This window comes from Anser brachyrhynchus (assembly GCF_964034855.1).
Source record: "Anser brachyrhynchus genome assembly, chromosome: 1".
Taxonomy (NCBI): Eukaryota; Metazoa; Chordata; class Aves; order Anseriformes; family Anatidae; genus Anser; species Anser brachyrhynchus.
In genome coordinates this window covers 43,574,811-43,600,817 of record NC_137694.1, presented here as the reverse complement: position 1 = coordinate 43,600,817, position 26,007 = coordinate 43,574,811, and the positions used below count along the sequence as shown (strand labels likewise).

The 26,007-nt window shown below is 45.8% G+C and overlaps 1 protein-coding gene across 3 annotated transcripts in view; it reads right to left on the bottom strand.

Annotated features, from left to right (window-relative positions):
• Positions 1–26,007, bottom strand: part of LOC308176095 (coiled-coil domain-containing protein 134-like) — a gene marked incomplete at its 5' end in the record, with an annotated part of 40,187 nt that overhangs the window by 11,283 nt on the left and 2,897 nt on the right. For all 3 annotated transcript variants that reach the window (XM_080551333.1, XM_080551330.1, XM_080551331.1), the window contains 21 exons: positions 1,321–1,502; positions 2,083–2,193; positions 3,892–3,996; positions 5,178–5,343; positions 8,493–8,765; positions 9,332–9,479; positions 9,590–9,764; positions 10,559–10,656; positions 11,903–11,963; positions 12,327–12,438; positions 13,488–13,629; positions 14,655–14,755; positions 16,335–16,449; positions 16,979–17,113; positions 19,574–19,673; positions 20,224–20,340; positions 21,087–21,201; positions 21,796–21,926; positions 22,664–22,867; positions 23,552–23,657; positions 24,346–24,419. In XM_080551333.1, the coding sequence (XP_080407459.1) occupies positions 1,321–1,502; positions 2,083–2,193; positions 3,892–3,996; positions 5,178–5,343; positions 8,493–8,765; positions 9,332–9,479; positions 9,590–9,764; positions 10,559–10,656; positions 11,903–11,963; positions 12,327–12,438; positions 13,488–13,629; positions 14,655–14,755; positions 16,335–16,449; positions 16,979–17,113; positions 19,574–19,673; positions 20,224–20,340; positions 21,087–21,201; positions 21,796–21,926; positions 22,664–22,867; positions 23,552–23,657; positions 24,346–24,419 (2,771 nt within the window). The remainder of the gene's footprint in view (positions 1–1,320; positions 1,503–2,082; positions 2,194–3,891; positions 3,997–5,177; positions 5,344–8,492; positions 8,766–9,331; positions 9,480–9,589; positions 9,765–10,558; positions 10,657–11,902; positions 11,964–12,326; positions 12,439–13,487; positions 13,630–14,654; positions 14,756–16,334; positions 16,450–16,978; positions 17,114–19,573; positions 19,674–20,223; positions 20,341–21,086; positions 21,202–21,795; positions 21,927–22,663; positions 22,868–23,551; positions 23,658–24,345; positions 24,420–26,007) is intronic.

Below are 26,007 nucleotides of genomic sequence, written 5' to 3'. Positions count from 1 at the left end.
CAGAAGATTAGAAACACTGAAGCTTAGAAACGTTGAAGATTAGAAAGACTGTAGCATCCTTGAGCCACTTCCATTTGCCATCTGTATCTGCAGTTTCTTTCCACATCTGTGGTGCAAGAAGGATTCTGGATTGCACGCCATAGCACATCAAGCCAGTAAGGTACTGATGAAGCCAAATAACAGGTTTATAAACCACTAAACGATTGCACTTCAAGAATCAATACGAGCTGAGAGAGTGGCTTCCAAAAGATGAAACTCGACATCAGCCACTTGAACCAAGTCCCTTTTGGGACTGGCACAACACTGACCACTCAGACACAGCCCTGATTTGAAAACTAAGAAGAAAAATTGTGCACAGCAGTTAACAGAGCAGGGGCAGGCAGGTTTTCCCATGCACTCACAGCTGACAGTCCATGCAAGTCCAATGCAAGTCCAAAGACTTAACCAGAGGCAGCACATCCACAAAATAACAGGTACACACTTGTTCTGTTTTGGTCTTTTGGAATAAGTCTTCCCTCAGCATTAGAAAACCAATTTTTGCCTATCTGTGCAGATGCACACATGTGCTTGAAGTGGCTTTATCATCCACGAGTAGGTGCGCCAAATAACATACTCTACTGGGCGTAACTGCAGAAGCAGAGCTCAAAACGCGTGACATGCTGTTGAACTCCATGTCAAGAGAGAGGAGACAGGCCTGGGTAGACACTCCAAAAGGCAATGTTTACCCCTTGTGTTGGCATCAGGAAGTGCTCCATTCCCTCTAACCTGTCATTCTAATAGCAGCTGTCAGCTCCAGCTCAGCTCTGTAGTTGGACTGCAAAGCATCAAATACAATGACAGCTTCCCACGTTCATATAAGCTTGCTAATATTAAACATTTATTTGCCAATGATAGGTTTGGATAGTGACTGTTCCACTACTGATTGTTTTAGTACCAAAAAAGCAGTTTACGACACGGGAGCTGTGCATCCCACCCCCAGGTTTCCCTTAAGAAAAGCCATGAAATTTATTTTGCTCTGTCTGGAAGAGTAAAGCAATTTGGACCAGGAGAGTTGGGTATGCATTTTTCCCCTCAAGATTTCTGCCCATCTATAACTCTGCAATGATTTGTGTCTCATCCTCCAGCAACATTCTAGCTTCCAGTCCTGCTGGAGAGGTGCAGTAAGGAATAACGTGCAGACACTAACAATAAAGCAGCCAAGACAAACAGATTCCAGGCCAAAGCAAACCACTTTCCCTGCTAATGAAGTATTTGATATTTTTTTTAAGGTTTAGCCCTTAAAAACCAGTCCCTGGATCTGAACGCTAGAATGGATCTAACCTCAGCGTTGTAACGATGCTGATAAATTAAGAGGGAAGCAGCCAAGAGCCATCCGGAACACAGCAAGGCATCCTCAGGCGACAGGTAGGCAGGTTCAGAGGGAAAGGACCTCGTCCAGGTGCACTCCAACACCTTCTGGAGGAGCTCTAGCAAGGACACGTTGGAGAGCAGCACAGCCACTGCTGTGTAGGAGAGACATCATCAGAGAGGTTGGTGGGATGGCACAGGTTAAGCCAGCCTGACAAGCAGAAGAGAAGTGCAGAGCACACCCCTGCTGCGGTGAGGCAGCCTCAGCTGCCACGGCTCATCAGCCTAAGGCTGTCCAGCTACACCCGTATTCATCTCCCACAGCATGAGCGACCGCTCGGCCAGCTAATAAAATGACCGGCCTTCAGCTGACGCAGCTAGGAGGTTGGTTATAGCTGTCTCTGTTATTGTTTAATTTTTTGAACCATGGCAATACCAGGATATTTCAGCCAGGCACCGAAGCCCCACCGCTGTGTTTTCTGAATAAGAAAAATACGGTGGTTCTGTCTCCCAGCAGCCAATTCCTGAATTATCAGAAGGCAGCAAAACCAAAACAAAACCCCCACTCTGAAAATAAATATATAAATAAGCCCAAACACAAAGTGTTGTTTGTTAACTGCGATGCTAAAGTGGAAAAATCCACCTCACCTGCTGAGACAGTTGGTATACAATCTCTCACGCCCAAGCTACAGCCTTGCAGAGATTAACTCAGCAATCAACACAATCTTGCCTCACCTCTCTGTTGACTACAAGGTGTTGTCTGATGAAGGCTCCAGTATAGAAAATTCAGGGATGGCTGCAGGAGGTCGGTGTCTCTGGGCCTGCATTTCCCGCAGAGGTTACTGACTGGAAACAAAAGAACACGTGTAACACAGACACCAACACAACACAGCACCTCAGCACAGAAAAGGAGTCGGCCAGTGGGGAGGGAATTCATACAAGAGCAACACAGCCCGAAGCAAAATTAAACAGAGCAGGGTGCAGACAAAGCAGAGTGTCTGCTTTAGACCAAGACGGTGCAGTGAAGGATGATAATGGGGAGGGCAGAAAATAACAACAAAAAACAACAGAAAAGAGTATATTAAAAGGCATACACATTGGGCAGTAATGAATCCAAGAGCTACAGACTCTTAGATATGCTACCTGTTTCCAGAGAACCAGTTTGACCCTAATACTGGGTCGACCATAAGCAGCCATGCGCCCATTTCACACGGTGACAGACACCCGACCAGGGGACGGCAGGGAGAGCTGTGCTCCTCCACGCTCACAGCCACTGCTCACACAAGTAATAAACGTGCCACGCTTGTTGTAAGCACCAGGCGTTTAGGAACAGTGTTTAGCAAGAGTCTGGGAGGGAAATCCAGGACTGCAGGGCTCAGCAGAACTGTCATAGGAGATCTTTTTGAAGAGCTTACACTCTGAATAAGCAATTCTCAAAAAACACACATCAACGTGCCTCCCTACAACCCGTCCATCCACAATCTGTTTTCCAGACTGCATCAGAGAAGAGTGCCCTCCCCTCACGACCATAGCCTGGGGAGGAAAGCAGGGAATGAAGGGGGTGCTGGGGCAGAGACAGAGTTGTGTTGGGGGAAAAAAAAGAGCAGAAAGCAAGAGAAAGAGGAGCTTGTGACTTCTGGGAGCAGCTAAGCTGTGCTCTGAAGTCACAGAGGCTAAGAAGGGCTGGTATAAAGATGACACGCTTCTTCCACACTCCCAGTTCCCTTCACTAATGAGTGTCTGAGAGACACTGCTTCTTTACAAGGGCAGCACAGGCAGCCCTGCAACATGGAACATTTCAAATTGAAAGGGATAGTCCTTCAAAGTCTGCTGTAGAAATCAATTTGGCAGAGCAGAAAGAGATGAGAGGAATGAGACGAGAGGATGGATCAGCTGAATACCCCTCTAGTATCTATTCTTCATTCATGGCCTGCCTTAACCTCCAATTGCCAAGTAAGAAGGGAGAAGTCATCAGCTGAGGATCAGCAGATGAGCAGGCCAGAGTATGGGCAGTAAACAAACATACCCCTCTCCTCTGTGTCTCTGGGGTCAGGTGGGCAAATCCTGCCCACCTGGTTGGGACCGATATGATTTGGATTCATGCTGCAGGGAAAGTCTGGGTTCACTGGGCTGCTGGCCCCTGCCGGTTGGTTCACAGGACACCTCTGTGGGCTGAACCCCTCAGTACTGTGTTAGCAAGGGGTGATTCAGGAAGCACATCAGCAATACCATCATATGCCAAGCCAGTACCACTCACAGACTTTGACACCGTGTCATGGCCATGGGAACACTTTGGCCACTTTGTGGGGTTTTCAGACAACAAATGCACTGCAAAAGCAAGAGGCAGAAAAACTGTTTTATTGCCTAAACTGGTGGCCAGGGCTCTTTGCAACACTGGCTATGAACGTATCTTAAAACAATGGTAAGTGTGATGCAAGGCACACCTTCTTTCAAAAGATGAAGAGCCAGCCCCTAATCATCTTATGGAACAACCAACCAACAAAGGTCAAATCCTCCTGGAAGACGAGGAATGCACAGACTCACCTTGGTGAAGCAGCTTGAAGTCTGTGCTGTCCAGCTCCCTCATGCCCTTGCTCCGCAGCTGCACCAGGAATAGCAGGCTCAGCAAAATGGGCAGGTTCCTGTTAGCTGTAAGAAGGGTACTGGCAGGTCAGCTTGTCAGTGAACTCTAAACTGTTCTACCTTAAAGCGTGCCAAGAACTGCAGCTTAGGAATGAGGGTGAGTTAGGGGAGAAAGCATTCCCCCTTTCTACACAGACACACACCTACACCCTCCTAACCTCATTCTCATCTCTACAGCCCCTTTGGACCAGGCAGGTCTGTATGCAAGAAACCACCCAGAGTTATTTGCCCCAGACCTCGCAGAGAACTGCCTGTGTGCTAGGAAGAAAGTCTTGTCTCCAGGGTACATCTGGTGTTTGGCTCTCTGGATGACGCTGCCAGTAACCTCGCTAATGAGTTCAAGATGCGGTATGAAGAGGAGCTGTGAATATCAGATGCAACAGAAGGACTCTAATCTTGCAAAAACTCCCTCTAGCCCAGCGTCCTGTCTCCATCACAAGAGGTTTGGAGGAAGAGGTCTGATTCCTGCAGCAGGATATGGACAATCTGCCTCCCCCCAGACCCTGGCACTCCTAGATTAGCAACAAAGGGACACCACAACTCCAGATGTGCACAATTCCAAACACGACAGATCTAGCAGATGCCAACATTGCCTTCTTTATCCATAATCTTGTCTATCTCATGCTCTATCACACTCCTGCCTTCAACGCCCCCTCTTCTCCAGCCTACCTGACTTTGCTGGAGGCAAAACCACTGTCCCTCTCACGCTTCCATCCCAGCTGCTGGACAGCCCAACTTCCAAACAGAGCAAGGCAGTTAGAAATGTCAGCATCCCCCTCAAGAACTAGCAAAAGCTGTGGAGGACTGCTTCCCCCTTTCAATTCAGCCTCACAGGCCACTTTGCACAGCACATTTTGTGACTGGGTAACAGTCCCCACTCTATAGCCAGGGTTAGGAAGGAGAACAGAGATTTCCCCCAGTCACAATCCTGCTATATGTTTGAGAGATTTAACAGAATTATGAAATCTGGTAATATCACAGATCCTGTCTGGGGATCTATGTCATGAATGATTCAAATGATCTCTGCTCCCCGCCTCCGTGCCCTCGGAGCCATCTGCACTCAGGCACAGCCAGCTGTCCAGCACAGAGAGAGGCAAAAGGGATACTTTATCCCAGACTGCATAGCTTCAGACATCTACCCTGCTAGTTGATTGTATAAAAAGACCCAAGTCCAAGAGGGGAGTCACCTTGTAAGGAAGCTGAGCTACTCTCTACCAATAGCTGCTGCAGAATCTGCAGGAACCGGCTCCGGAGGAGGTCACAGACAAGGACATCCTCACTTCTTTCCAGGAAGGTCCTCAGAGTCACCAACACCTTCTGAGCTACCTCCACGGAGCTTGAGCAGACCAGGTCCTGGGAGGGAAGCAACACACACGTTACCATTCTGCCCTGATTAGGCAGAAGTCACTGCTATTTAATACCATTATGCTAATCTGGAGTCACAGGAAACATCCAAATAAAGCATTGTTCAGACTAAGTATGTCCTGATTAAATGGAGCACTGATAAAGCAGACGGACACTCTTCTGATAGGCATCTCTAAATAATACCCTGTTTAAAGAATGGCTATGTAACCCTCATCCAGCACACAGGGGTAGGGGAAAGATACGTTTACGGTCAAGGCTTTAGAAAAACAAGTGCATAAAGCCAGGGCCCTGTTTCCAAGAATGCAGAGCCTCTGGCACTGCTGCTGTCCTTGTTGTTTTGAAAAATCAGGCTGCATATTAACATGCTTACCTAAAATCAAGCTTTGAGTCAGTCCATAATTACTCATTTTCAGAAGTCTCAGGCTGGCAGCCTACTATCTGCAGTAGCAACATAACAGCTAAACTGTATGAAACGTACATAAACCAGACAAGCAATCACTCAGTCACTGAAAATGGAAGAGTCACGTACAGAGCATCCAGCCCACAAGCCGTCTTCTGGAATATAGAGCTCTGTCTGGAGTCTCTGAGCTAAATCCCACAGCCAGTAGCCTAAATTTGGGCATACTTTGTTGCTAAGGTGTTTAACATTAAATTCACCTGCACAGCATGTATAGATGCAGTTCCATAAAGGCAAGGCATGAAATGGTCTGTAGCGCTGACACACCGTGATAGTCTCAACATAAATTACATCAGCGCTACCGTTCCTCTCTTCTCCCAGTAGTCCTGACTACTGCATTGCAAACGGCACAGCAGAATGAAGTAAACAGGAAAGAAAACTGTTCTGAGCAATGTTACCAAGCCCATTGCCTGCCCGGAGCCTTTTCCAGCTCCCTTCCCCTGTCACACAATAGTCATGCATCCAGACCAGGATGATGGAGAGGAAAGGGCTTTGGGAACCTCTACCTAAGGAAAGCAGTTAAGGTAAGAACAGGCTGTCTGTGCCAGAAAAAAAAAAAAAAGGCAAACAAAAAAACACACCTCTCTAGCTCTGAGCCTAATTCCTGCCCACATTTGAGACCTCCAGGAATAAGGGACAGGGAGTCGTCTGCACAATCTGCCCCACTGACATATATCTACTCCGTATGATATTCAAGAAGGTAATCTCATGTCAGTCAGCCTATCTCCACCCCCTGAGAGATCAGCTCAGATATGGAGCATGGAGAAGACAAGGGGGCCAATGTCTGATTGCTACCACATTCATTCCCAGGTAAACATACACAGCACCAAACAGTGCTAACCAAGGGCCACAGCCTTCCCAGTCCTGCTATACGCATCACTGTGCTGACATTTTCCTTCCTACTCAGGAGCTCAAGGTCTCAGATGAAGCCACCAACCATCTGTTCCATCTAATCCAGGCATTTATTAAAAGCAGATAAGCAAATATATCATCCTTGGAAGGACATTAATTTTTGTTTCACTCTACCATGCAGAGGCTTTTCCATTTTACTAGTGGATTCTCAGGCTGAGGTTATTCACCTCATAAGTTTTGTTTATATCTGACAGTATATTTATTTCAGGATATTGCACTGGTTTATTAGGCCATCTAAATTCAGATTGATTATGCCCTTCCCCAGCTGAGAGGTAAACTGTCAAAGCCTGTGATTTATTACGACTCACTTTAAAGAGTAGGACAGAGCTAAATTAATTTATTTCTGCAAGAGTAGATGGCAGGACAGAAAAGGGGACAGTAGGAATGCTGTACCATTCAGAGAAGGAGTCATCATTTCCCTTTTGTGCAGTGATACAGGTTGTGATGTGTACATTTGCTTTAGGTTGTGGAGTGATAGTTCCAGAACTATTGCCAGAGGTAATAGGGTAGAGACATTTCCTGGGACACTTCTGAATTCATTTGCACTCTGTCAACGCATTGATCACCTTTACTACTGCTCTGGCAATGGCATCAAATGCTTGGATACTGTCACCTGCTCTGTAATATCGCCCTAACTCTTAAAGAACTGTCCTACACAAAGGCCCTCCTGGCAATCAGTTCCGTAACCCAGGATATGGAAACGTACTTCATGGCGTCTTAGATCAGAACAAACACCTGCCAGTCTGAAATGCCTCGCAGTGCCCACTCAGCATCAAACCTGGCTTCTTCACTGTTTGCTGACATGGGTTTCTGTTCTCAGTGATACACAGAAACATAGACAGAAACAACGAAGTTCCTACTGTAACAGGGCGCAGAAGAAACATCACAGCTGTTAGCTTTTCCCTTAAAGGTAAATATAATGTTCTTGTGTGGAAATACTAACAAGTATTTGCTTATCAGACTGGCTAAACAATCGTGGGACAAGTGGCCACCGATGGGGAGGGGTGATGTGTGGAAGTGAGAGCAGACCTCTGAGCAGCTCATCGGCACACAGATTCTCTCACGATTTTATAGATCACGAGATACACATATAGAGCTCATTACACCAGCTAAAGGCAAAACACTAGCCCTGCTACTGCAAGGCCTCTTTTCCCCCTACACTCGTTAATTCTCCCTGTCCTAAGTTTTGTATTTTATCTTTTAAGAGCAATACAACGTGCTATTTGCAGTCCTAAAAACTCTGCAGAGTACTGCAGATATCTGACAAGCCTCTCCAGTTAAAAACGAAATAAAAAAAAGCAAACAGAAACTCATGCCCTTGAGACCTGCTCTCTTCCTGCTTCTTTTTGAAAGTTCTTTGTTCCTCGTATCCTTCTCATCTACTAGTAGTACACCATTGCTCCCAAATTAGCAAAGCAGCTTCTTGAAAGGCTACCACAGAAGGCTCTAGACTATCCATCTGTGTATCGGGACAGAGAAAGGAAAAAGCCCATCATTTTATTTCATGGAATACATCAGCAGCACCCTTCAGGTCCCTTCCTAGCCAGCTCCCAAAATTTCCCTTTCTATCACAGTAGATGGATAACCAAAAGAGCTAACACATATTCACAATCCCATTTTACATATCAGGCTTGTCTGCGAGTTGGAAGCCTGTGTATGCAGACATGGGCCTCAGAACAGCACTAAGTGCTTTAAAAACCAAAAAGCCCTAAGTGCTCCCACTATATTAAAGCCAGGATGACAGCCTGTCCTTGTGGAAGTCACGTACCAGTAAAATAAGCAAAATGCTGGAATTGCTCTTCAGAATGGGAAGTAAAGGGTTAGCACTGCTCAGCTGATCACGCAGGCCAAAACCAGCCTCTTCAGCCTCAGTCTGACTGCAGTCTTCCCAGGAAAACCAGAGCTGTAGAACCTGGCGTCCAAATCTCCCCATAAGTTCAGGGTAGCGCAGGAAGAATTCAAGCAGGAGAGGACAGTGAACGTAGACCAAGCCCAGATCTGGGAGATTATCCAGGATCCTCCTTATGGTACACAAGGACCTCTGTTAAGCATGTGGGAGGGAAAGGGAGAGGGGGAGAGAGAACAAAATAACCACTAGGTAGTGAATATCCAAAAGTTGAAGTGATGAGAGTTTATTGTTAAAAACAGTCACACAGCCCTTTTAGTAGACAATCAAATATATCAGTCAAACATCATTTTGTGAAGCCCATTTGCATCACAAAGGCTAAGAAACTTGTAGGCTTTATACAGTGCTCAAAGCTGTGCAGCAGCAAAGAGCCATATGGGAACACTAGAAAGCCTACTGCAGAGGCTGTGGATGTGTTGAGAGGAGTCGAGCTATGAAATTTATAATATTCTGTATGTGAATGTACAGCCTATCCAACACATTTACACTTCCCACACAGACACGAGTTTATTCAATCAAATCCCTATCCCCTAGTGGCTTTTCACAGTTAACTTTCCAGAGTGTATATGCATTGCACACTCTTCACTCATTCATCACTCACCACACATACCAAAATACTTTCTGCAGGAGGGTTGACAGGAGTAGGGGGGAACCTCAGTTTCAGTAAAATGGGTCCAACAGGTAGGAATGAAATCTTTTACCGAGTCCAGGCCTTTGCCTTTGTCCTGACAAACAGCGAGGAGGTAAAGCACAGCTCTGAGTATGTATGGAGGGGGACAGTCTCCACGGTCCTGTGCTGATAGGAGGAAATTTCTTATGGCTAAAAACAGTTCTGCTTCTGGGACAAACCTGCATTCAAGGAGATTGGAGTGGAAACAATTCAATCAGACATGTTTTACCTACTGATACATGGTCTGTAATGGCCACATAAATACTTGCCTTGCATGCTTGTGGCTTACCTGTCCCCAAGGGTGTAGGCAAAGTATGAGAGGAGTATGAAGCAGTGTTGGTGGCTGCAAAGGGACTGATCCAAGGAGAAAGCCTCGGGGTTTTCAGCCAGCAGGAGAAGGCTTTCAGCAACTGTGTAGTTTAATTGAGGCAAACCCTTCTGCAGGAGCTCAGACATCTCTTGCTCTAAACATAAAACTAATATGAGCAGGCAGGCAATGATGGGGAACGTCTATGCATAAGCAGAGAGGAACAGGAGGGAAAGGGAAGGGGGATCGAAGCACCTGTCTGCCTTTAACTCAATTACATTAAATTAGTGAAGCTCCTGATGTAAGAAATATCTAAGGCAGCTTACTACCCCAGTCTGCATACAGTACATGAAGCAGCAAGAGCACATCCATGATTTGGAATGAATAGAGGTGTGAGACCTGATCTAACAGAGCTGGCTTTGAGGATAAAAAGAGACTCCTGTTTGAGGTTCCCAGCTCTTTGCTGATGCTGCCACTACAGTGACCAACCACTGCTAGGGGAAAAAGTGGCTTTTGTGATGTGGAAACTTTCATCTTATTTATTCAGGACTTAACTAAAATGGAAAGTTGCGGTACAGACAGGAAAAATAGAGTATGCCAGAGGAAAAAAAAAAGGACCTTAATCCCCAGATAAGGGTGACTCTCGCAACTAATATAATTGTAATTAAGCCATGCACAGTTGTGCTAATAAATGTCACCATGTAATAGACAAAAGGCACATGAAACATTCATTCAAGTAGGGTCAACTCTTCAAAAGGCATTCTCTTGACTGTTATCTCCTCAGTGGATCAGCTTTAAAAAAAGCTAGAAAAAGATCTCTAAATAGAGCTTATATGTGTTGCCCCCCCTTCCCTCCTCCTTTCTTTGCCCCCCTTTTTTTTCCTTTGCCTAAACAGAGGCTGGCAGGGCCTCAACCTAAATGAAGCAACGTGTCTCCTTCCCTGAACTTGCCTTCCTGAGCAGAAATTCTCTCCTTCTCTGTGGCAGAGTAAAGGCTCAGGCACAAGTTGCAGAGGAATCTGGAACAGGCCTGATTCAAGGCAGGATTACTGTGAAGAGCAGAAAGATACAGTGAAGAAGGCTAGAAACATCCTCTTCACACTTCCACTACCACACACTGCCTGCCAAAGCTTCAGTTTACTGACTGGTCATATTCAAGCACCTGCCGTCATAGCAGGACTCCAGGAACCAACCCAGGCTTCCAGGAAAATCAAGAGCTCCCAAAGAACAGTCAGCTCACAGGCGTGGCAGATGCAGTAGCGGTGACAACAGTGAGCAATTCCAGATGCCTTGGGATGATATGAATACAGTAGGGTATTCTCACAATCATCGTATCATGTATTCGCATGAAGTCCTGCAAGGGCAGGACCCCTAACTTTGCAGAGAATGCTGTACGAGGGTGGATCCTGATACCTAATTTCACTGGCAAACACTGGTGAGGAGTTTGCCAGTGTGAAAGATTTTGGCACAATGGTGTTTCCAGGGATGAACCATGAAGAATGTCAATAGAATGTCACATAAAAGGGTGAGAACAGCTCTAATTGTAAGTACTTCTCTCTCCAATTATTTCATTCAGAATAGGACATAATCAAACATCTTCACGCTGTACCTTAGCATCCTTGATGCCACACACTACTGTACTTAGAGACCTAGGTCACTCCCCAGACACCACTCACAGGCACAAACATCCCCACTTTAATTTCCACAGTGTTAAGCTGTATGAGGGTGCAGTGTATTTTGTTTACTTTTAATGAGATACAGTCATAGGGAAGAGGAGGTAAAACATCTCTGCCGAGCAGAAGGGAGACTCCCCTATCATTACTCAACCTAGAAATCATAATCTCTGCTACAGAAGACCCTTTGCAAGGCCTCCTCTTGAAGTCTTCCTCCTCCCTCCCACATCTTACGCCTTATCACACCCCAGGGAACAAAGGTAGTGGTGATATGTGCCTTGGAAGCCGGAGCTCAGATGGAACTGATGCTACTGTTACTCCTTTACAAAGCACCCACCAACTTCACTCTTCCAAAGTCAGGCTGCTTCATCTCTGCACAGCTCACAGAGGAGCACAGAATTCTCACAGAGCTGTGAAAATTCACCCTCCCCCTAGCTAACTGCTTCTCCCTTCTCACAGATCCAGCTTTTCCAAAGGCAGTGTTTACAATTTGCCGTAAGATACAACCACTCTTGAGTCTCTTAACCTCCCTTCTTGCTTAAATCAGGTGCATCAGATAAGGCCTGATCTGCTTTGCCCTCCGGAAATTTTTGACTCACTCTCAATACACATAGCACAATACCTTTGTACAGAGCAAAATCTGGCCTTCAGCTCCAGCGTCAGTCGGATGAAGGAGGAGGATGCTAGACAGAAAGCAAGGCAGAAATGTCAAAGGAGCACAGAATATTTATGATAAAGGAAAATAGTAGCCTGGCCCCATAATTATCTCCATGCAAGCCTGGTGAACAAGGCAGGCCGTATCAGTAAGAATACATGTGTTAGGCCATCTCTCCCACAATAACCTCTTCCAAGTTTGGTTTGGAGGAGAGTATCTGAGCTTTGTTTGTCTGCTCAGAAGGAAAAGGGAAGATTTGACAGCTCTACACGTTTAGAAGAGAGGAATTGAATTCTGTGTGTCACCGCTGTGGTGTGCAAAGAGCAAGGAATACAGAGTACATAGGAGTTCTAATCAGCACAGAGAACATGATCCCACGCTACCACCATACCCAGCTTTTTGGAGAACTTAATCCGCATGTTTGGCACCACCATAAAGAGGGTATTTAGTGCTGAGATGAAAACCTCCATCACCGATGAGCTGACAGCCCTTTCCAGGTAGTTCTGTGGAAGGAAGGAAGGATCAGAGGCATGATATGCAATACACACTGAAAGCAGCAGCTTTCTTCATGCCTCCCGCCCTCTCAGGAAGTTTCCTAAATCCAAACAGATAGAGTAATAGTTCTACCAAAATGCCTGGTAGCACTTTGAAAGCAACTAACATTCCCCTCAGCCAATGTTATGAGCTACGCAGCTAACACTGCAAGACATTACAGCAAACGTGAAACATTTTCCTGGTTCCAGCTGGCAACCAGTCAAGCCCCATTACTGCCCACATTACCCTGGCCATAACTGCTCTTGCAGGTCCGATGGCCAATTCTGCAGCACGGCATACAGCACAGGACATATACTTAAGTGCAGCTGACTTCAGCAACACTTAATGTAGAGTTTTATTGAGCAGTGGCAAACAGGCATTTAAGTTCTCCACAGAGTCCAGCACTAAAACATTTGGAATAGAACGACTCAGCTCACTCTTGCAGAAGGTCACTGGACAATTTTACCACAGTCCATTAATTTTTACCCAGATCCAATGAGCAAGAAGCAGCTCTCTGTCTCCAGCTTTGCCAAACTGGACACGCACTGCACCTTCCCTTCAAGGCTGACAACAGCAGTGCCACTGCAGCTGCCTACCAGCAGACTGGTTATAAAACCAAAACATCTCCAAGCCTCCACAGCAACCGCAAGGATCCATACCTGAACCTGTGGCAAAGCACCAGTAAAATTTACTCAACGTTTGCAACGGGGCTGCCATGGATTAGATAACATGGCAGGTATGCTATGGGGATTGCACGGTCTGAGGAAAGACACTGCCATCTACATGGAAACTTTAAGAATTTCTCCACCCTCTGAGACTAAATACTCCCATTTTGCATGAACTATCTAATACCGCATTTGGCTCTGAAGAAGTAGCAAATGTCACAGCTATTCTGGGTTTACTCTACATGCTCCCTTCCCCGTAAGACCTGTACCACCTACTGCTGGTGCTTGAGGGCACCTTTCATAAGGAATAGACCAAGTTTAAAGGAACAGATCAAGTCCAAAAGAAGCCTTACCATGACCATGGGTATGCAGAGACTGTCACAGATCCTCAGCAGGAACTCAGAGAAGTTGCTCAGCGTCTCCTTGCTCTCCGAGCCAGGGGCAGTGAAAGCGTTCTCCTGGGCCATGGGGTCACTCTGGAATTCCACTGCTAACCTACAAACACACAGCGGGTACCAGAGGAGAGAGGAATCCTCCTCACTTTGTAAAGGAAGCCAGGAGACACTACATTTCCACCACGAAGGACCCCACAGATACTTGATGGGCTGCAAACATAGGAACCTGGCAATAACACAGAGCTACCTCCTGAGTGAAGCTATTAAAAGTCAGCAATGTTGCACAAGATGACCACGCTTTGGGAAAGGAAGACTTAGATTCTCTGAATAAAATATCTGCTGTGGGAGGCCCTATTATCACAAGAGTAAAGTTTTTCAGCCAGGCCACAGTGCCTAGAGCACAATACAGCAAACCTCATGAAAATCAGACTGAGGGCCACTCAGCTCATCCAAAAAACATGACAACCTTCAGCACCATCCCAAGACACTGGGTCAGCACAGACAGGGACATCTTCTGACTGAGTTCTCTCAGCCAAGACAAACATAAGTGATGCAAGGCAAAATAACCATGGTGACCAGACTCGCCTAACAGCAGATCTGGTTTCATACCCAAACTCATCTATCACCTTTTCCTGTGCAGCTGGGGGTTGAGAGAGAGCTCTCACACAGCAAAACGGGAAAAGTCGGTGACTATAAACCCCCTTGCAGTAACAGGTTACAGACATGAGCAACTAACAAGGTCATCATCTGGGGCAGATATCTACCTGTTAAATGGTTAGCCCCTCCAGCAGTGAGACCGCGTACCCCAGGGCACAGGAATACAGCTTCACACATACCTTCCAACAGTTCTTGTATCACCACCAGTTTGGGCTAATTTCCAAGCAGTCCTTCACTGACCAAAATATGAAGCTGCTAGGTCTGAGTCAATTTTCTTAGCAGACACATACAGGTGTCACAAAATGTTCACTATTACTACATATCCCTCCTTCTGTTGTTTCACTGACAAGCGCCATGCATTGAACCCACCTGTGGTATTTAAGTGGTGGGTTTGGTAAAGGAATTCAGTCACAAGGACAGATGGACAGACACACACACTACCCACCTGCATCCCTCCCTTGTCCTCACCTGCAGGCACTTCTGAAACTTTCCAGGGTGTTGAGCAAGAGCTGGCCCTGTCTCTGAGAAACTCTGCTAAGACTCTGAGACACTGGGAACAGGAGATCGCCCTGTTAAAGGACAGAATTATTCAAAATCTTGTGTTCAGTGTCAGACAAAATGGTTTTATTCCCTGATACCAGCAGTAGGAGAAGAACATTTTTCATTTCAATCACTTCTTTTACATAGGTGTTTCTTTACTATTCTGCTTTCCCTAGGGAGGGCAGAGTTAGAGATTTACTGTGCTCTTCCTAGGGAAGGCAGAATTACAGGGCTAATTCTGCACTACCGTGTCCCTTGGGCAGTATAGCCTGTATTGCCATGGTTTGGTCTAATCTGAGTTTTAAACAGCTCAGCTTCAAACCCTTCTGGGAATACTTGGATAGTGGTTGTTGTTTTTTTTTTAATTTATTGTGTTTCTTCCAATTACTATTGACTTGGTGCTGAGCAGTTTCTCTCCCTCTTCAGAAATCTTATAAGTTCTCCACTCTGGCTCAGATTTGTAAGCAACTATGCATGTACTGGCCCTCGTTCCCACACAGCATCCTACTGAGTTTAGCCAGAAGCCACCTGCAGGGTCAGAGTTCATCGTCTGCCCAAGCTGGGAAACACTTGGAACTCAAAATTTGCCTTTACACCGTAACCTGTTGAGGTGGTCTGCTCTGAATACTGCCAGAGGATGACTTGGCAATGCACTGGGCCTGGCAGTTCAGAACTCCTTATCTTCCCCCATCTGATACTGCATCTTGATACTGCAGCACGTTATTACAGCTACAATCATTTCTCCTTTTCCCCCATTAAAGACAGCCTGAATGTCTATGCTGTCTGCCTAATTACCTTCCTGTGAAGCTTTTCATCCTGACACAAAGCTGTGTGTGCAAATAGATTGACCAACATCTACCTATGGGGCAGAAAGCTTTTATGTTTTCTCCAGGCAGATAAGACAGACATTTGGTACCAAACAACTTGGGCCTAAAGATAGCTCAGCAGGTATTTTGGGTTCTGGCACCCCCACAAGATGCTCTTGCCGCTCCAAAAATGCAATCTAAACCTACATGACCCTGAGCCTAAAGCAAGAAGGCTCAGGCCTTGCCTTGTCACTAGTCATCAGTGATGGGAGCTCCCCTCACAGGTGCACAGGTCCCAGCAGCACATCACATTAACTGCGTATTCCAGGAACATATTCCAGGAACATATTCCAGGAACAGGAAGGGATTGGCAGTTCAAATAGCGGCTAACAACTCCCTTGCTAAGGAATCACTGTGTATACAACGTGACTCTCTTGGTCTGAAGGCACAGCGAGAGATGTTCATTGCCAAAAAAATAGACTGCGTGATGCAGCCTACAAGCGGGGGCCCAAAGAAGGGGAGGTTCAAATGAACCTAGCAGCGCTGAATATATAACGAGAGCAGCACGCTCACTTGGTGCCCCACCAATTTTCACTGATTTAAAAAGAGCACTCACCAGCACCCATCTTTTGCTCCTTCAGAGACGATGATTGTTACCTTGTCAAGGCATGAGGATCAAAAGAAACACCAGAGACCCCAACAGTCACAGGTAAGGGTACGGAACATATAAACAACATCCACATGCTAGGAGGATCATCCCTATCCGGCTTGGTCCTACCAATGAGCACAACTCGTGACTTACTGCATGCTTCTTGCTACTCTGTGGTGGGGAAAGGTCAGCACATCTCTTCAGCACTGCCTCCAGCAGTTTCTGCAGCTTTTCATACGGGACTGGAGGAGAGCTCAGATGGTCCTTCCTGAACAAGAAGAAAGAAAGACAGCATGTGCGTTCCCTGCTGGGGACATTCCACGTGGGAAGGAGACACCAGCAGAAATAACACCCCTTTGGATAGCAGTGTGCCACTGCCATTTCTCTCCAGCGCAGCATACTAAGGTCTGAACAGTGCCTTCATGCAGATGCGAGCCCAAACACACCCTCGCTGCGTTTAGTGTCCACTCCCACTACATTCAGGAAACATATCACTGTACGTGGTCTTATGCTTGGTCTTTCTTATCTGTTGGGATAGGCCAGAGCGTGACACAGCCACAGCAGCTGCAGTTACAGGCCTGCCTGGGATGCTAGGTCCTTGCTGCAGCATCTTGCTGCCTACCACAGCTCCAGCGCCCCGGCAGGTGGGTGGGAAGCTAGCTCTGCTATACCCATGCCTACTCAGCCAGAATTCCCACTGCAGTGCACACTCACCCACACAGACACAAGGGAGCCACAGAGACCAACACTTCTTCAGATCTATCTGAAGAAAAGCCTGTAAACGCTTTCCTGCCTACCTCAGAAAAGCTGCCACAGCTTTCACAGCCTCCACTACCACCTCCAGCACTGGGCAGTCCACTGTCTTCATCAGAACATCAATGGCATCTAGGCATATGCCTCGGTTTGTGAATAACGTGATTTCCACTGGTTGCCTGCGAAGAGGAAACAGAATAAGCAAGAATAATATTGTCAGAGTAAGCAACAGTATCATCCTCCCCTTATCTGACCAAATGGACAGCTGAGCCGTGTGGTTCCAACCATGCTTTTCAGTATTCAGAGCCAGCTGCTCTCAAGGATGTAGTCTCAAATTTGAGCAGGTGGAGGGTTTGCTACAAAGAGTGAACTTCAGCAGGTCTGGAGCCCCACTATGATGAAAAAAACCCCGCAGCCTGGATAACTCTGTGAGTGTACCAGCAAATAGTGACATGAAAAGCACATGAAAAACAGGCTCTGCAAAACACAGAGATCTCTCTACCTAGGACGTAATTCCGAGACCATCTGCTCTGACCATTTGCAGGTTAATCTGGCAATCCATATTTCTGAGTAAACAAGTAAACACTACCATCCTAGAACAAGGACAAGGCCATGATAATAGCTTCCCTAACAGTCCTACAGCAGTTCTAATGGCAGATGCTGCCAGAAGGGCTGGAACTTTCAAGAACTTAAAAAGTAAACAGGAAAACAAAAAACAAACAAAAAAAAAACAATGGGTTTGACTTTTTTTCTTGATAGTGATCATTTTGGTCATCTGATCACCTTGTGGCCCAACACCTTTGAGTATTCAACACAAGAGCACGGAGGGATGACAAGTCATTAATCCCATTACTGGGCAGAGATGTGCAAAGGGCAGACTGTGCTCATGTGGCTCCTGGCAAGTCAGGTACAATCGTGAAATAAGGGAGAAGACAGGCAGCTACATGTGGGAGAGAGGCACTAATGGCCTGCCAGAGGGCCTCTCCAAAGCAAAGCAAGAAAAGAAGGACAGCATGACAGCATCCAGACTTGGAAGCCGGAGTATTCCCTGTTACTCAGTTTTCACAGACATGCCATACTAAAGCAAGCCAGGAGCACAAGCTCCCATGCACAAATGTAAGAGAAAAGCAAACTTCAGTAGAAATTAAATTTGCAGCTCAGCTTCAGGGCAAAAAGTGAGCAGAGGCAGAACCACTCTTTAGTTACTCAACGGGATCAAATCCAGTTTGACAGTCACCTCACGTTCTGCTGTGAGAAAAGGCTGAGAGGTGGGCAAGGCAGGGAAAAGGCCGGGGAGCTCAGGCACCAGGATCAGCCTCTGGCCCAAGCCGTAAGTAATGTGCTGAACTTGAAGTTGTTTCTACTTATACTGTAATTCTATTAATCCCCTCTATTTCCTTCCTTTAATCACTGACCCTCTGAAGTAAAACACATCGGGAAAAAAAGTCCTCGCTGACTCATGCAGGGAGGAAGGGATGGAGGAGTGCTGCTGACTCACTCAAGAGGCACAAACCCACTTGCAATATGGTGCACTAGGATGTCTGCAGGGCCTGGAAAAAAATGCATTAAGGACAGCATTCCTGCACCTTCCTGCAGCCTCGTGTCTCCAGGCCCCAGATTGTGCCTGCCACTCTGTGCTGGGAGAGGCAAGGAGCACTCCAGGGAGAGCTACACACCATTCCTGACACTTCTAACAGTGCCAACAGAGGCAGCACGTCCTGTCTGGATAACACCAGAGCGTGGTGGTCACTTACAGAGCAAGGGAATCCAGCTGCAAGAAAAAACAAGAAGAGAGGTTCCAGGATGAGACCCTTCTCTCCGTATTATATAGTTTTAAATAAAGTGACATTTCAAATGTAAACCTCAGAGAAACAGAATGTGTACGCTAGAAAATTGGAGTAATTGCACAGAGCGTTCCCTTTGTTTTACAAGCATAAATGCTGTAATTAGTGTTTCCCACATTCTGGTTTCTCTTTCTGACAGATCCCACACTGGCATCCTCATGCTGTTCTAGTGCAGCTGCTTTTCCTTCTCCTTTTTAACCTACCACTTGCTATAAAATTGACTGACATTTCCAAAATTCAGCTCCAGGGCTCTCCTGGGGGAACTAAGTGGCGAAAACAAGACTCTGTCACTACCATGACAGGACAGGAACAAGATCACACAGGCAGGAACAGGAAGCACAGAAGATAAACAAGCCAGGGTATGTTATTCCTTAGCAGAAAACAAGGGAAAAACTGACAGAACACATTAATATTTCAGCCTGGAATTTGTTTTTGCTGTTTGAATTTAGCTCAGCTGATGACAGAGGACTCGAAGCCATGGAATTTACATGCTCTATTTTGTCACTCTTAGCAGGAGCCAGCCTGCTCAAATACACCTGGACCTTCCTAGTCTTCCCCTCCTGTTCTGTCTACAGCTGAAAGGAAAATTCACCTCCCAGACTGCCAAGGAAGCAGGGGGATGCAGATATACTGGTGGTTGTATGCACAAAGAGGACAACGTGCTTCAAACACAAAAGCTCTAGCAGTGTAGGTATTGGTCCTTAGACAAAAACCTTAAAAAGCAAAAGCACAACAGTTTCCATTTTGGAGCACCAAAAGCTGCCTGTGCAAGCCAGATAGAGGGCACTTCCTTACCGTTTCAGTATTTCAGTGAAGAGCAGGAGCCCTTGCTTGTGTAACTCCACATTGTTCAGCTGCAGGACATCTTGGAGACTCCTCACCAGAGATTCAATGCCTGCAATGTTCAAGAGAAGTCACAGAGAGGGTTTTTAATACCCCAAATTCCAGGATGGAAGCAAAATGAACTTTTGAAAGGAAGGAAGATTTAAACAATCATTTTTCTGAGCCACTGGCAGAAACAACTCTCTAAAATACTGTATTCACTCAGCTCCCTGATCACAGGCTTTAATCTCCACTGCAGGAGGAAAGTTCAGAAGAATGGAAGGAATTTGGCCTTCCTAAATCCATCCTTGGCATCTCCACTGCAACACCTAGTAGTAACTCCTGATAACTGGTTACTAGTAATAGTAAGGTTATACTAACAGTCATCATAACTAGTTATTATAATGGATGCATGCTCATCGGCAACTCATTAGGACAGTGGCACTGTAAATTCAAGCCGTGGCAGACATCACAAATATATCTGGTGAGTACTCATTTTCAGTGCTTTATAAATCCTGACTGGAAACTGTGATTGTGTGTGAAGTGCTGAAATGCAGCTCGAGGCACAAGCAATGCTGGCAGCATTACTTGCGGTCGCTCTGTCGGAAAGGCTGATGACTCACCATAGACTGTGTGACACTTGGAAAAGAAAAGGCGCTCTTCAGTTAGCAGAAGCAGACAGCAATACACTGACCAGATGAGAATCTCGCTGTTGCACAAGAGACACTCGAACAGGAATTCTGTGAACACAGGCACACACAAATAAGGGCACCCTGGTAAAAGGCAGTCTGTTCACAGCATGCACAGCTGCTCCTAGAATGGAGCAGAGGGAGGAGGAGGAAAGCAGGAGGCATAGCAACAGCCATAGGGAGAACTGTTGTATTACGAAATGGCAGGAATGGAGGCTGGAATGGATTCTTGGAGGTATGCTAGTCTTCAAAACACAGTGACTAGAGAGCAGAGACCCACAGGCAGGCTTCTTCCCAGCACAAACTTATACAGCAGGAGCTGAATTGTGGTTCTCACCTTTGGAACAAATGAAGAGCCACAAAGCAAGCTATAACAGGTGAAGTGATCTTTTCTCTCAGAACTTTTCTGTCTCACAAAGAATTTGCAAAAACAGAGCATTCCTGTGTTGTGGGAGTAGAGTGAATCAATGAACCATCTCCCACAGCTGGATTCTAAAGCTAGATCTCCTAAACCAAGTTCTGCGTACCAAGTATCTATACTGCATGATGGGCCTTGACCTCAAGGAATGTCCAGATTCTTGCAGAGGAAACTCCATTCTGCCTGTTGACAGCTGCTATTATACTTCCAACTGAAAACTCCTTCTTCACTTCTATTTCTAAAATCACATTAGACATTTTTACTGATACAAAAAGATCATTGCATAGATTATGCCAGCAGTGGATCTCATGGGGCCAGACTGATTCCTAAAACAAAGAGCCAGAGAGACAAACAATACAATGTTATTGCACTTCTTTACCTGGGACATCTGCGTGAATAAAGGCAGGAGCATATCTGCTGGGAGAGTGAACCAGCACTGCAGCCACACAGTGAGAACTCGCTGCCTGTAACATCTCATCTCTGGTCAACAAAAACTGTTGGGAAGCAAAAGCCAAAAAGAAAAAAATGAAGGAAACTGTGCAGATATGAGCAGTGAACAGTTCCTTCTAAATTTTTAAATTTAAAATAACTAAATAAAATATCTCTCTTTTGGCATGTATTTCACTGATTAAACTTGGTAAGGCAAGGCAAAACACTAGGCCAAATCCACAAAAAATGTGGAAAATCACGAGAACTACAATAGAGAATATAAGAATATAAGAATATATATACACACATATATATTTATATATATATATGCTTATAGAAGAATAGCTCTGCCCCAATGCTTAGTCTTAATGACACTACAAGAGCTTCAAGCAATGGTGAGTAAAACCAGCTGAGGCCACAAGGAAAACCTCTCCCCTGCATGATTCAGGAATGAACAATGAGGAGATCTAAGGGGGTGTCCCCATTTTCCACTGCAGTCTCTACTGCTAGTCAGTGTTGGCAACAGCATTCAAGTTAATCGAATAAAGATTCAATAGAGGCTAATAAATTTTTACTTCTACCAACAATTCATCTCAGAACAAGGGATAACCCGTTAGAAAGTCATAGGCTGCATGCTGTAAGACTACTTTAGCAATCACCTTTTTGAGAACAAGTGGAAGTGGATTTTCCCCTTCTAAGAAGTCAGAGTTTTCAGATTCCTCCTCTGTCCTTGAATTATTCATAAGAATGGATACAAAATGGTCAGACTTCAGCAGCTCCTTTAGCAAACCTGAAAATGTGGGAACAAGAGTGAGCATCATACTGCACATGGGACAGGCTCTTACAGAAATAACTGCACTTAGTTAAAGGACACCCACACATATATAAAAAAAGCACCCCCAGTATAAAAGTATGGAGCACTGTTACAGGTATTGATGCAAATCATCAGTACACATCAGTACAAACTCACAAGGGGTAGTGCCTGAGCTCAACTTTCAAAGGAATCATCATCCTTTTCTAGTGGCTGAGTAGATGATCTAAGGAGCAATCCAATTCTTACTCACCTCCCACAAGAACAAGAAATTCCCTTGATGGTTTGCAAACAAGAAGTGCCAGGAAGGCTGAAATTGTGCTCTCCAGCACATAAACGCAGTTGGAAGCATAAATGCATGAAAACACCACTTCCGCATTACCTTTTTAACCTGAAGAACGTGATGCCCCATACCTGAAGATGATATTTGTTAGACTCCTTCCCACTGCCCTACAAATCCCACCTGTCTGTGCATAGCGTTTGCGTTCAGACACTTCCGGGCATTCACTTATACACAGTGCACGTATGCACCTCTAGCAGCAGGTCTGGGTCATTTGATTGCTGTGTGGTAACAGCAAGGATCAACTGCTTCAAACAAGCAGAAAAACAACTCTTCTAGGGACCAACCCACATCAGGACATCTAAACTATCCAAGGATTTCTCCTTTGTTCTAAGCCTTCCCTTGCACCTTGCAGTTTCTCTCAGCAATGCCTTACCCAAACAATTAACCTGAAGCTCCTTTGTCTGAGCATGGCCCAAAGTATTCAAGAAGAGACCACACAGCTTTTCTTCAAAGTGTGCCGAGAGCCTTTCTGTGCCAACAGGAGAGGAGTACAGCTTGCCATACAAGTAGCAGACAGCAGCCTTTACACCTTCGTTTGGGTACATCAAGCCCAACGGCAGATGATCCACTAAATTACCTAGTGTGAGGAACAGAAATTGCAAGCATTCACACCAATGAACTGACTTTGTTACAGCACCCTTGAAACCTTGTGTTGTAGTTTAAACCCAGTAGGCAGCCAAGCACCACACAGCTGCTCACTGTCTCCTCCCAGTCAAAACCAGTATGACTTGCCAAAGCCCACCAGACAGACTGGTGTATGCAGATTACTGAATGCCACGATTAGACGATGCACTACTTCACCACCATCTCTCCCCCTGACCCAGTCAAACATTTAGGAAATCAGGGAATGCTCCTAAGAGTCTCTGAGCAGAGCTACAGTAAAAAATAGCCAGAGGAGCTCACTGTTCAACACATGAAGGTCCACCACCCCCAGCTACCTCCCCACACAGCTAAGTATGCTTACCAGACCCCCAGGGGCTGGACCAAGGAAAGAAAAACTAAATGCATATTCCTGCAGGGCATACATACAAACCCCAGTTCAGAGGCTGGTTTTGCCAGGCTGGCTAAGAGCATGACATCAAGCCTGCTATTGAGGTATTGACCAGCAACCCAAGAGGTCTGAACGCCACTCCAGCTTCTGGGAGAAGATTCTTGTGTGGCCTTCATAAACTCACACATCAGGGATGGGGCAGTGCACGCACGCTTAGGTGTATTAGGGCTGTCACTACAACCCCTCGGTGGAGCATGACAGGTTACTCACTGTGCTTTACCACCAGTATATCAGCAAAGACTGGGATGGCATCTGCCAGCTTGCCCAGGAGTGTGAATATGGGCAGGCTGCCTCTCATGGTAGTTGCTTTGCTCAGCTGTAGAGGAGACAGAAAGAAGAAAGAAAAAAGCGTTTCATGGCTAAGAACACAGACCAAAGGTAGAAATGCACACAGAACAGCAAGCTCTCTGTGATATATAATGCTCCAGAACAGGATCTTTCCTAAAGTGGGTCCTCTTCGCCATTTAGGATAGATCAGAGGAAAACTCTGAACACAACGATTAAGTCTTCTAAAAGCAGCAGTGGTCTCTTAATTAATTCAAGAAATCTCTTGCTTATTGTCCCTTTTTATCCCTTTCCCCTCCAGCTCCTTTATGAGCAGACGAACCAGCTGAACTTCTCCCCACTTTTGCTATTTCCTGATTTTTTGTATCCCATAGGGCCACCACAAATTTAGGAATAAAGACAGCAAAAGCACGGGCTGAGAAAGCTCCTCATACCACTGTCATGGTAAGGGAGGAAAAGAAGAATCTGAGGACGGCACACAGCTTCATGAGAACATCATGAAGCCATACAGCTGTAACGTGTCATGGGAACAATAGAAAACTCCGGAGCAGACACCAACAATGCCAAAATCACAGCAGGGGAGCTGGCATTAGGACGTCATGTTACAGCAGAAGCTGCATCTGAGTGCAGTAGCTGCAGTGTTGGAGGGGTTCTCATTCCCCCATCTCTTCAACCTCTGAAAGACTGAAGGGAAGGGCAGGGAATTCATCTTCACTGACCTCTTTTTGGCTTTCATCCAAAATGTAGCACAAGTACTGCTCGGACTTCAGCTCCACTACCAGATGCACCAGAACTAGGCAGGAGAAACAGGATCAGTAACTCACATCGAAGAGCGCTCACAATCCATCTTCCACGGGGCTTTAGCAGGCCAGTGAGCAAAGAGCTTAGACATTAAATGAGCGTGAGGGTGCTGAGAGAGCAGGGTAACACCAGCAGTCCCAGCGCTATTACTCCTGATAGCCCAGCCGGGGCTCTCTGTGGCAATATTACAGCAATCCTAGCAGCACCACAAACCATGCATGGAAATGAACTGCAAGTGACAAACAGAGCATCAGGACACCAAGTAAACATAAGGAACCAGGAAGGGAAGGAAACAAAGCCCTAGTCTGAAGCTATTAAAAAAAAATCTGGTAATTGAATAGAGCAGGCTTCCTGCTGTATGAAAACCGGCCTTTGAAAACATCCTTCCAGAGAAGGCATCAGAGCTGTAACTGCTGAGTGTCCTTAGAAGCAGGCTGAGAGCTCCTCCTCCAGCTGCTACTGTCCCTGAGGTCTACCAGCCATTTCTACCGACTGCAGGTATCCCGTGCACCTTTCCAGAAAGCAAGACCCTACTCATCTTTGCTCCCCTTAACTGAGTCACTGTACCCAACGTTGTTCCATATGATTTGATCAAGCTGATTTGTATGTATCTTCTTGTCATGGCATGACTCATTTGAAGCAGAGCACACTCTACAGTAACACATTCTTGTCATTTGTATTCTAAGAAAGCATCATAAAAAAATACCAGAGACTTCTAGGTTTACTGTCTCTTGGTATATCCAGGGCAATAGTGCAGGTTTATCTAGGAGACCTACTTTAGCTAAAGAGATACACCTCTCAGCAGAGGCATATCTTGAGGCAGGTGATATATAGATGGTTTAGTGGTCCTTGCTTGCCCAGAACTCTCAGAATTTCTAAGAATTTTCAAGAATTAGGTGTCAGTAAGTTAAAATCGCTCTGTTTGAGAGCATCTATCTCTCAGCTGAACCGTATCATGGCAGAATGACCTCTCACCTTTGTAACACCATTTCAACCACATGCCTGAAAACTTATACCCCTCTGAAAGGAGCTGGTCATATCTCCTTTCATCTCTCGTGGCCGGACAGTAGGAAATCGTTGCTCTGCAAATATCACTAGACTCAGCAGAGATAAGCAAGGTTAACCAGACTGCAGAGATCCCTTCTCAGACCTGCAGGTGCTTCCTTCAGAACAGAAACAAAGGACTGCTCACAAAGGGGACTCTGGAGCCTGTATGGCTAAATCCCAAATAATCTTTGTCCTGAGGAGAAAGCACTAGATCCGAAAGCTCACTGAAGCCAACGGGAAGACTTCCGTTTGCTTTAAGGAGCCTTCAGTCAGGTCCAAAGATGGAGCTGTGTTTACCACTGTTACCAATCTGATGCTAAATTCAAGGTGCATACAGAACCTGTCAGAGAAATGCTAATATTTAAATCTGCATGCACTTCTTCCCTACCCTCACCCTCCCCCCCAAATATTGGCACAGCCTGCTTGTCACTCTTGCGGTTGAAAGAAAAGAGATGCTCTTCCCAATTCCAACTGTGCAGAAGCCGAGCATCTCACTCACACTATCAGACAAGATGGACCCTTCTTCACAAACC